Source organism: Stegastes partitus, unplaced genomic scaffold (genome assembly GCF_000690725.1).
Source record: "Stegastes partitus isolate 25-593 unplaced genomic scaffold, Stegastes_partitus-1.0.2 Scaffold151, whole genome shotgun sequence".
Classification (NCBI taxonomy): Eukaryota; Metazoa; Chordata; class Actinopteri; family Pomacentridae; genus Stegastes; species Stegastes partitus.
The window spans coordinates 181,148-193,556 of NW_007577882.1; the positions used below are offsets into that span (position 1 = coordinate 181,148).

General features: G+C 41.2%; 1 protein-coding gene across 5 annotated transcripts in view; it reads right to left on the minus strand.

Annotated features, from left to right (window-relative positions):
* The window catches only part of asic1b (acid-sensing (proton-gated) ion channel 1b), a 169,670-nt gene that overhangs the window by 18,241 nt on the left and 139,020 nt on the right, over positions 1–12,409 (minus strand). For 4 of the 5 annotated variants that reach the window (XM_008279272.1, XM_008279271.1, XM_008279270.1 and 1 more), the window contains one exon: positions 3,770–3,920. In XM_008279272.1, the coding sequence (XP_008277494.1) occupies positions 3,770–3,920 (151 nt within the window). Of the gene's footprint in view, positions 1–3,769; positions 3,921–11,304; positions 11,920–12,409 lie in introns of those variants that run through there. The other variant, XM_008279269.1, reaches the window with a different exon arrangement.

Genomic DNA, 12,409 nt, shown 5'->3' on the forward strand with positions numbered 1-12,409 from the left:
AAGCTCACTTTAAAAAAAAAAAAAAAAGTATTTATTTTTTAATCAATATAACATATATTCTATATAAAAACAACAACAACAACAACAACAACAACAACAACAATCATTCAGTCAGTATATACTTTGCAACATGTGGATTTGGAATCACTACTTTTTGTGGTAGCTGTGGGGACAGTTTTCTCCATGTTTCAGCCAGCGGAGCTTTCAGGGCTGACATCATTTCCCCCATGGTTGCGTATAAGAGCTCTCTGGGATTTAGGTCAAGCCTCTAGAGAGAGATTCTACGACTTTACTTTCCTCCTGGGCAAAATATTCCTTCAACAGGGAGCCGATCCTGCTGAAAGATCCACTTATGTCACTTGAATCATTTATATCTGATTTCTTTAAGTCTGCAGCCAAGTTCCTCTGCGTAACTCACAGTTCAGGATTCTATCAGTGCAAGTTCACCCACACCTTTGTAGGGAAAACACCTCCATGTTTTTCTGTAGCTTCAGTGCAGTGCTGGAATGCTTCCTCTGGCTGTCTCCACAAAAACTTTCTACCATCAGATCCGGTGGGCTGAATTTAGACTCATCTGAAAATAATGCACATCTCCAAAAGCTGGTAAGTCTTTTTGTGCATGCTCTTATGCAAATGTCATTCTGACTGTCTTATTCTTTGAGCCTATGAATGGTTTCTGCTGGATCACTCTCCCTTTGTACTCATACTTGCTGATCCTAATGAACTGAACTGTATCTTGTGATTCTAGCTGATCCGTGCAGCGACCCTCACTGATGTTTCTCATCTGTTTGCCTCGATTTTACTCACAAGTATGTGGTCCAATCTGCTACTGGTCTTGCACTGTCTGTGCAACTTGTTTTTTTTTTCCATTTTTACTGTTGAGGATGGAAAACTGAGTTTTTGCTGATCCGGTGACCTTCTTTGTGCAGATGACACTTGACCTTTTCACTGAACTCACTTCAGTTGTCTTTGCAATGGACAAAGTCCAATACTTTTTTTGTTGCTATTTAGGGAAGTATGTTCATGCCTTCCCAAGTAACAACCTGATATATTGATTTTGGCATAAAAATATTTGTTCAGAGCTTTGCTAGATGTGTTTTTTTTTAGGATCAAATACCACTTTATCTGACATTTTATGGAATAACTTTCTGAACGTCATGTAAGCTGCCGATTCTTCCGCTGTCCAGATACTTTTTGAGGCCACAGTATGTATGAATAATAGATGGGCTGGATATCCAAGATGTTTTTCACTGGCAGCAAGATTTAAAATCTTACTTATCTCATCATTTATTTGTGTATGCACAGTTTCAAGCTTCAACCATGTGAACACTATTTCTATGGATAAAGTCCAAATGATCAGCTTATTTTTTTCTCCAGTGGTACATTGGCGTAATCATCCCTGAAAACATGAATTTCCTTTTTTATCTACAAAAAAAGATATAATAAATGGGAAAGGATTGGTGGTTCAATCCCCAGTTTTTCTACGCCCAGGCAGAAATTGGCAAGCAAAAATTGCAAAGCATTTTGTTCGCTAAGCTAGAAAGTCTCTATATAAGAGCAGTTCATTTAGTCTCTCTCAGAGTGAAATTCTGCCACTGATGCAGTTATGTTTTTAAGTTTTTTTTTCTAGTACTGCGTCTCTGAGCACTTGCCAGGGGTATTTTCTGTTATGCTGAAAACGTTAAAAAAGTGCACCAATTAAAAAGTGAATAAGAGCAAATTTGTAGTCTGTGAATCGCACTGATGTTTTTCTGTGTATATTTTGCATTCTGCAAATCTTTGACCATCGAGTGAAGTGAATTTACTGTCAATCCCCTCTTATCTTTATTTAGCTTTGGACAAGTGTCAAAGCAAACTGTTTGGCTAAACACTTTATTTACAACTGTGGGGATCTTGGTTTCTTAGCTATGAAACATTAATGGAGAGAAAGCTTCAACATATTACAGTCTACAGGGTAACAGCAGATAAGCGTTTTAAGTCCAAAATGTTGCATGGCTGGGAGACCTTGACAAACTGTGCACCCCACTGCTCTTGGAGAGGTTGAAGAACACGTGTAACACAGAACAACAATAATACCAATGCAGGAGCACGTACCAAATGATACATAAATCATTTACTGGGAAGCTTTCCCAAACACCTGCTCCTGTAAATTCATTACCTGTCACGTTTTTTTTTTTTTTTTTTGTCTGTCTTATATGCTGCCTATATTAAGGTGCGCTGGAAGGTGGTTGACCAAATTTGGCATTCTGGGGGCGTTTCTTTATCTAAATGTAAATGTATAAGAAGATGGCTGTAGAAGAAGTCAGATTCAATACTGATCACTGCGTAAAGATGCAGATGTACGTGTTTGATGAATGAAGCCCTGTGTGTTTGAACTGGCACATTATGCATTCCTGGGCATCCAGCCAGAATATACAAACAGGTAATAAATGTCTTTATAACAGGACTAATCAATGAATCATTCTGCATCATTTGGGCTTTAACAACATAAACAAAAGTGCTGATATTATGGGAACCTGTGCCTGACAACAGTGCTTTGTTTTTCTCATTCCCACTGACTTCTATTAGTTTCACTTTAAGTCGGACATTAAAAAGGTAATCATGAGCTTTGATTAAAAACACACAATATATTGAATATTCCAAACCAATCCCTTTGAAAAACACAAAGCTTATCAATTTACTGCACAAATCACTGACAATAATGTAAACGATCCTAAATGTGAGCAGTTAAAAGTGTGTGAATACAATTTATCACTCTGTATATATTGCAGTTATTGCATCCTTAGATTTTCGCCATTCCTCTTGTAAATTATTTATCACCCTTATATAAAGAGCATTTAATATTAATATAATTAAATCATTTAGGCTCGGAATAGATGTAGCTTATATTTAAATTTTGCAGTATAGTTCATAGCTTTCTGCTTTGCGCTTCATGTTGAATAAAGATCATAAGTACACTGTTTCTGTGACCATAATGAACTGTCTCTTTACATTTATTTCCCAGTGCCCATAAAATATTAACACAAACACACAGAAGCATATGCAGCTGCATAAAAATCAGTGTTTCAGGGCTCCCTGAAGTAACACTGAGGAGGACTCAACTGATGAGAGGCTGACCCTGAGCGGAAGAGGCCAGCAGCCTCCATTGATTTCATATCTACCAAATGGTTCTGCTCTTATTTGATTCATGTGGCCTTGAGGCCTAACTGACAAGCGCTACAATTATATGACAATGAAATAAAATTTCCCTGATCAATATCCATCTATCTTTATACAGATTAGTCGATAATGTCTCAGGGACACAGTAGGTGCACTTTAAATGATGAGCGTGTACGTTGAAGGACCATCAATCACAATTAATAAAAGCGTGGAGAACATTGCTGAACGAGAAGTCGTCCCATTCGGGGCATAAATTTTACAGATAAAACTAATTTTCTGACCTGTTTGGTCTAAAGTCAGCACCAGTTCGCTGTACTAAATGGGTTTATGGTTTTACAATTACATCAAAAGGGCTCACAGTGAGTGCAATATAGCAAAGTCCCTATCTTAAGGATTAGAAGGGATTCCCAGGTTTTCCCCCCTGATATTTCTCAGAGCATCAACACTGAAAATAACTGGCTGCTGTGGTGATTAATTGATTACAAAAATCTCTTTTTAGCCCAAGTCCTCGTTTGAGGGAAAACATAATTACCATTTTTGTCGTTTCAGCTGAGATTTTCAAAACTGAGGATGAGATGTTTCATGTGACGTGTCCTGCAGGTGAGCTTACCGGTCTCTCCCCACACTGGCAAGTACTCATCCTGCTGGATATCCAGCATCAGCTCCAGGCCGTTACCCGTTCCACCCTTCATCGTCACCAGCAGGGGTCGTCCATCTTGGCCTGAATTGAACGTGTAGCATTTTCCGTAGCGAGTGAAGATCTGAAATACACATAAGAGAAGGATTTTGTGATAACTACAAACAGCGGTTCAGCCTAACTCTCTGTGACCCCAGAATAAAATCTCATTTCCCAGCCATGCGAATTTACTCTAAAGAAGTAAAGAGGTAAAGGCAAGGAGGGGATTGTTTCAAAGCAGCTGAAAGCACCTACTGCAACCTGTTCTTGTTACACTGACAGCCACAGACCTCGGAGGGCTAAGTGCTGTGACGCTGCTGACAAACGCAGCCCTCGGTCCTCTCAGTGCTGCATGAGACAGCGTGTGCTTGAGTAAATATGACATGACTTTTATTTCAGAGTGGGATATCCTTTGCCTGCGAAATCTCACACTCGACAACAATGAAGGCTGCCACCGAAGTTAATCTTGCAGCAGTGAATGAGGTTATTTTTGTTCTCAGTTTTGAGACGACAGTTGAAAAGATCTGTTGATAATCAATACAGTGGTGGACAGAAACATTTAACGTTGTCAGCTTTTCAATTGTGAGAATGCTGCTGCCTGTTTTGGCTATATGTGGCAATTAATTGAATATTTGTGGGTTCTATCTCATCAGATACACTGAAATCAGAAAATATGGAGCCACATACTTGAAAGAAAATCTCAGAAATAAAGAAAAAAAATAGAGGAATTATACAACTACACTCCAGAAGTTGACAAAAATAAATGTTTTGATTTGTCCTACCATCCAACATATCTTCACTTTTGAGAAAATGGAACCGGGCAAATTTCCAGGTGATTGACTGAATAACTGAGGAATCCAACAATAATTACTCCTTTTCTCTTTCAACTGGATTCAAAGCATCTTGTAAAAAGATTTTTTTTTTTTTTAAAGAGAGAGAATTAAGCAAACTCAACATGCTACATTTTAGCTTCTACATACATCTGCAGATGAAATGGAGTGGAGCTTTAAAAACACGATGAAAACAAAACTAACTATACCTTCCCTGAAACCACATGTGAAGAGTGAGATGTGTCATTAGTTGATCACATAGATACTGTGCAGCAACATTTACTGGAGAGCCTCTATAGTGCACAGCAGGAAACTATAACCTATCGGCAAAGACATGATTGCCAGTGAACTAATGGATGTGTAATCGAATCATAAACATTAGGAAATGGAAAGTCATGGCCAGAATCCAAAATAAAATGTCCCTCTACTTTGCTGTCAAGCCGCATGATTCCGAGCCCTGTATCAAAGCATGCTAGCTCACAATTAACTTATTATTAACCTTCAACATTTTGACATTTATATGAGGAAGCAGTAATAGAAAATACGGGAGGGGTTTGCAGAGAAGAGACAACACAAGCAGGGAACCAATAGCTGAAATAGCTCTTTTCTTTTTTTCCATCCTCCATTCTTAGTCCAAATACTGTACTCTCAACATACAGTGAGATAAGGATTCAGAAGAAGATAGTGGTGCAAATAACTACATCACGACACAGATAATTTGTACAACAGGCTTTTTTTTTCTCCCCTCATGTCGCTGCTTTCTTTTTTTCTTGTGAATATATTGTAAGGACCTTGGAAACAAATAAGAAGGCGTTTATTACATGGATGAGTTATGAGTCAGACATTAGCGCTTTATGACAAATTACTCAAATGTCACAAACACCAGATGCACAGAGCAGAAAAAAAAGCCATGTCTCACAAAGGAAAAGTTAGCATAACGTGAATTCCGATCAGTGATGTGTGTGGAAGAGACTGGAGTGGGAATCACAATGGATGAACTCCCAAGACACGGTTATATAGGAGCTTTTAAGCCACAAAGCGGTGAAATGTAATAAAACGTCTTCTGATAATCGGACACAATATGAGATGTGACCTTTCAAATGCCTAAGTGGCAAAAGTGAGTCAAAACTCATTCCTGCAATGCCTGTGTGTGTGCACAGACTCCAAAGGAGGAAACAAACATCAATAAAATGCCCCTGAAATCTATCTTAGTCCCTGAGTTGCCTCTCACCATGATGAGATCACAGATTATAATTACTGCTCAGAATATAAATTCAGAGAAATCTCACAGTATGACAGCGCCACCTCCATCTGCACCTCAACATATCTGACAAGAACAACGGACAAAACCTGCCGAAAAAAAGATGTTTGCTTTCAGTTTGACACCTTTATGAGCACAGATTCTAACCAGGAGGCCTCTCCACTTTGAAACAAGCTGCTAATTTGTTAGGCCAATTTCTTTCCAAGGTTTTCTCATTAAAGTACACTAAGACCAATTTTTCTTTTTCAGAAGACAAGTTTGAACAAAGGAAGAGGTGCGGCTGCACGCACTGAAAAGAAAAGAAGTGCTTGGCTGATACACATCAAGAAAACAGTGATAGGGTTGTGTGTTGCGTCTGTTTGTCGTTGCGCCTGAGTGTGCACGCACATTCGTACAGGAACGACAATGTTCACATGGGAAGAGTGTGTACAGTATTTTGCGTGCATGTGTGCAGCCATCCCTCTGTGCCATCTGCGTGTATGCGTTGGTAATGTGGTGATTGACTACAGGAGGCCTGTAGTCAGAGTTGCTGTGGTAACCAGGAGATTGTGCCGGCTGCATTGAGTGAAGAGCAGCAGCAGTGGGTGCTGGTGGTGACCTTGGGGAGTCAGGATCTTCATTGTGTTCTTTAGCTCTGAGGTTTGTGTTCAGTCTTAACATGCTTCTCCGTTTCTGTCTATCAGAAAAAGACGTTGATCTTGTTGGCAGTGCTAAATTTGTCGAACACATTCCTAACAATTTAGCATGAGCTGTGTACCTTTATGGGAAAAGTGCAACCTTTTGCCTTAGGCACAAGCTTGTTAATGACATTAAAGAAAACCACAACATTTGCATATTCTAAATGAGGAGGAGGGATAAGGCCAGTGGTTCTTCACAGCGACGGCAACTGGTAGAAAGTTGTTGTTATTAATCTTATTGCTTCAATATATTTAGCATTAAGGGTGAGCAAATATTTGCCATGCCTAAGCAGCTTTTCTTGATGAGGTAAATCCTGCATCGCATTCCGTATTTGCACCACTGAGCCATGAGCCCTATACATTGCATTTGAAATGAGAACCACTGTATCTTGTTAGCTTGTAAACACGGTAAATAAATATTTAAATCAAGCCCACCTATGAGGAAAAACACTGAGAGAGACATCACTCTCTCTCCTTCTCGCAGGGTGTAGAAATGTCATCGTCTTTCTCTTCGATAAATAATTCACAGACAGACAGCCTGAGACTGTTGAGATGGCCCTCGGCTATCCTTCACATGACAATGTGACAAGGATGCACAAGCTGTTCCCTAAAGTTGCCAGGGAACCACTTTCCATCCCCTCCATTGAATTCAAGATCAGCGTGGAGCACAAATACAGAATATGTTATGACAGCAACAATAGCACACACCTATAAGCGATTGTCTGGACTGAACTTCACGCAGGTAAAAATTTGATTTGCTGATACTATCAGGGTGTTATATGTCATTAATTTATGGTCAACAGATGCAGCGAATAACAAGTAGATGATGAAATGTAGCAATTTAATTTCTAGCGAATCTATTTTCAGTTGCTGTGCTTTATCTGTATGAGAGGGGAGTGTTGCAAAATACAAGGAACATCTTCCAATCTAATGCAATCTAATACAACACTACAGACAAAGTGTACCACGAATATGAATCAACACTTTTAAAGCTTCAATAAAGAGTGAACATCAGCTTCTCAAAAACAATCTCACCTCGGTTTCTATTCAGTTTGGAGCCAGCATGCTAATTAGACATTCCTCATCAGAGCACGAAAACAGAAAAGCAACCTAATGGATGTAGGGGATGAGACTGTTTTCTTAACTACTGTTTCCAAGGTCAAGAATAAACTCTGAACTTCAACTCTCAGTCACAGCAACACGGGTGAGACGCCCTAGAGGTGCTCAGGATCGAGGAAAGTTTCAGCACCTACAGCACCATGGCAACTGATCAAACTCTGCGTGCTGAGGGAGACGTCGTGATATGAAAGCTTCACAGGATCTACTAAATGCACCTTGATGTGATACCGTGTCACTTTTACAAGTGTTATTCTGTCCACCAGTTCCAAAATGCCTCTGGCGACTTGTCAGGGAGCAGGTGTGAGTTAAACGTGTAGGCAGAGAGAGCTGAAATCATAGCGGGAGCACACGCAGAGTTTTCCAAGAAGAGTCAAAGGAGTCATCGCATTGCCTTCTGGACAGGCCCGCGTGATAACATTGTTCAATACTGCGATGACGAATACTGAAGTGGGCATATTAGCTATACAGCTCCTAGGTTTTTTCTTCTTTAATAGGTGCACTACTACCATAGATCCCAAACACTGACTAGCCTGCGTCCTCTGAATAAAGAAATAAAATGAATTATTTTCAACATCCATTTATTCAACAAATTACGCATGAAACCCAACCAATTAAAGAGAACATTATTTTAAAAAGACATTCTAACTATGATAAATTAAAGTTTCATTTCCCCTGCTGCTCCCTTTAAACGATTTTCTTCTAAACTCAACAAAAACATCTCTTGACATTTTCTCTCGCAGTTGCCACATAAATTAAAACCACTTAATCTTAGGGTAGTTAATGGCTAGCTGTGGTTTCACCTGACTGCTGTGAATGCTTGGCCCATGTAACCAGAGCTTCATCTGATGAGTGTGAATGTACGGTGTGTGGAAACATAATGATTTTTCTTATTCATTGCATGTCAGGCAGTCTTATGCAATGTAGTTTTTGTGCATGTTGATATTGCAATTATAACAAATACGATTTATCAGTCAGCCCTATGTCTGGACTAATGATGCCACAGTTAGTGTTGTGCATAGGAATATAAAAGGTCACTAGCAGCAACAGACTGTTTCGGTTTAACTGCCTGCAACTTTGTTGTTTTTGGCTCATTGTCAATGCTCTCATCAGCATCACTTCAAGATGCAACAGGGATCTGTTTTCAGCAAAAAGCTGAACATAAAAACAAACAAACAAAAGAAAAGGCTCTAAATTGATCCTACACTATCTGTCAAGCAAACAAACAAAACTAACACAAAGGCAGCAACTAACTGGTGAACCAAAACAGAGCTAAAAGGAGAGTGAACATTGCACAAGCATCTATTACGTGACAGAGAAATGACTCCAAATTATCAAATCTTATCCAAATCTTGTGTGTCTGCTAGATGTGTATCAAAAGTTTGCTAACATCTTCAGCAAGACAACTTCACAAAGTGATAATATGTCAATGTTGTTCTTTCCAAATTCCTATTACATCAATGTAAATTTCTCTTGGAGATGAATAAAGTATCTATCTATCTATCTCTATCTAAACCTCCTTGACTCAACTGGGAAGAGAGAAAAGAGGAAGTACCAACAATAGAGAGGACTTTATTGTAAACATTCTGTAAAAAAAAATATACTTGAATGTTTGGCAAAAAAACGAAAATAATTATATATTGAGCCTATGGACGTTGTTTCCAGTAGCTGTTTTTTTTTATTTTTTATTTTTATGATTTTTCTAGTCTTAGGGTGTATTTTTTGTGTCAACATGTCCACCATAAATTCACAAAAAAAAAAAACACCCAGTACACTGATTATTCATGCAAGAAATAAAAAAAAAACTAATACACCCACGTATAGCCTCCCCAATAAGATTTAAGAAACCTGGGCAGAGAGGTGTCAGTCAATGAGCTGCACAGGAGGAGTACAGGCCAGCAGCATGTTCTTAGATTGATTTCTGAACTAAAATCAATGTCTGTGACCTGCGAGTGAGGAGAGTCCAGATGAGAATTAGGCATGTGTGTTGTTAGAGCTTGGATAAAGAAGGACAGAGGCACTGAATCGAGGGAAGGATGGACTGATGAGGTCAGTGGACCATATTTATAGTTTCAAGAGAGACCCGGCAACATGGGAGGGGGGGTTCCTGCTCAGAAGTCAATACATCCTGAAACCTATTGTACGTCGACAGGTGCACCTTTGTCCTCCACACCTCACTTCTCAAGTGTGACTGATTTTATTGGTCTGACTCATGCCGTCAGGTTGTCTTGCCTGCCCTGAGGCCAAGGAGGGCACCATCGATTATCTATGCACTAGCACACACATCCTCAAAACTCAGACTTTGGCATTATGTTTATCTCTGAAATAGGTTGCCGCCGCTTGCTCACCCCTCAAAATACCCTGTGCGACATGAAACGTTCCTTATAGATGGCATTGGAAAGAAATGTGTTTGACTGTGATAACTTGTTTTGCGGTTCTAGATGCGTTGCATTTTAATTTGATGCATTATTTGTGGATACGGTTTGATGACACAGAGACTGAGGGCTGCCACTGAGGCGAGAAGTTTCGAATTATAAATTTCCCTAAAACGTAAAATAATCCTCAGCCATCCCTGCTGCGAAACGACGGAAGAAATCGATTTCCCTCTCCGACATCAAACTGTGTTTCAAACAGCAGAAGAAAATCCACTTACTGTAACTGAAAACAAATTTGGGTAATGAGGTGGGAGAGAGGAACACTGGCTTTCACATTGTTCTCCACGCGATGATGGAGTGCAATCAATGGGGCTGCAGTTTACCAATGAGGCCAACACTAACTGCACTCTGTCACAGTGTCAGGGAGTGTTGTAAAGTGCTGCTAAATGAATCAAAAGTCTTCATTAGGGGCAGATTGGTCTCTTGTGAGCACAGCACTGTACACACATTGATTCCGCAGTGATGGACAACAGAGCAGGGACCCGCTCAGACCATATGGTGAACACAGAAGGCTGATGGATTCTTATGCCTCCAAGCAAATTACTCAACTTGTTTGCTGTTAAATGTACAATCATCATTTGATAACAGGAGACTAAAAATAATCACAGTTGTAGGAGAACAAACAAGAAAGATGGTAACGAACAAAGAGCAGTTGCTTGTGAGGAAAATGCAAATATCACACTTCAGATCTTGTCAAGTCAGTTTAAGAGCATTGCAGCAAGATCAGAGGGATATGTTATGAATTCAAACACAGTCACTGCAAACCTGATGGGCACAGCAGAAATCTATATAGAAATTATTGGACTGGCATGTACATGGGCAAAGCTTCAGAGGTAGAGAGAGAGTTAATTGGACTACCGAGGCGCATTACCAAGCAACAGTGCAGAGGAATGCGCATTATGTACAGCCTGGTAATTGCATGTGTTCAAAGCAAATTAATTACGAAGCAGCTGATATTTATTCCTGCAACACATGAGAGATTCTGACACGTAATTACTAACAGTTCACCTTCTGACTCTGCGTAATGATCGAGAAAAAAAAAATGCATGCGCCTCTTAAAACTGCATCAACCTGTTGGGAGGGGGTGGGGGAGCTAAAACAAACCAAACCAAACCGAACCAAAAAAAAAAAACTTTAGTGACACACTCACGGTGCTAAAATTGCGCGGCCCGCAGAGCTCTCCCTGGTACCGACAGTACAACAGCATCTCCTCCAGCTGGTGTCCCAGCCGGTCCAGCAGCTGCCTCATGGACGGCTGGGACTCCCGCGGCGGAGGAAGGAAGTGATTGAAGTCCAAAATCCGAGACAGAGGGGACCAGGGTGGCTCGCCCTGTGCGCTCCCGCCGCCGTCGCCCCGCAGAGGGGTTAGCGCCTCTCTCGCGGCAGGGGAGACCTGCCAGTTCCTCCCCAAAAGTCCCAGCCACCTCCCAGCGCTGAAAATGTCAGTCTTCTTCATGCGTCGAGGCAGCAGGAGGTTCTGGTTGCAGATGGTGACGGCGGGGAAAACGAGGCGCTTGGCGTACACCATGTGCGCCTTGGTGTACACGGGCGAGGAGAGCAGGTACCGCACTCTGTTGGAGGACCAGGTGAAGAGCAGAGCCAGAGCCGCCAAGAAAGCCAGCAGCCAGGCAACTCTCCGGGGGTACGAGCCGCTGAGGAAGATGTGTCTCAAACCGTGCAAGGTGGTGTGTTTCAGGAAGAGCTTCCCGGCTTCGGAGAGGGAGCCCGGTCTCGATTTTGATCCAGATGAGTCGCACTGGCACATTTTGGAAGAACGCTGGTGCGCGCTTTCAACATCGGTCCCGCTGTGATCACAGTGAATGAGCCTAAACTCGCCTCTGCGCTCTCAGATGGCTGCTGTTTGTCAGAGACTTTGGAGAGGGAGAGAGAGAGAGAGGGAGCGAGAGAGAGAAGCGCACGCAGCTCTGCTTGGTCCTCTCAGGCACTGAACAGCAGCTTGTGGCGGTGATGGGGGAGTATTTTGTCAGCCGCACAGCGCTCCCTGAGCTTGGCCGAGAGGGGGTGGGGGGGGAGCGAAGTTATTCAGAATGATTTAGTGTGCCGCTGCGCAGCAACAGGAGTCCAGGGGATTATTTCATCTAAATTACAAGCAGTTAGTGTCTGAAAATCTAAAGAAATTCCTCTGAGACAATGGATTCAGTTAAAATCACACAGTTATGGTGTAACACAAGTTCTTTTCTTTCTGCCTCCCGAATTTTAATTGGCTTTTCCATCTCCGCCGCGCACACACACAC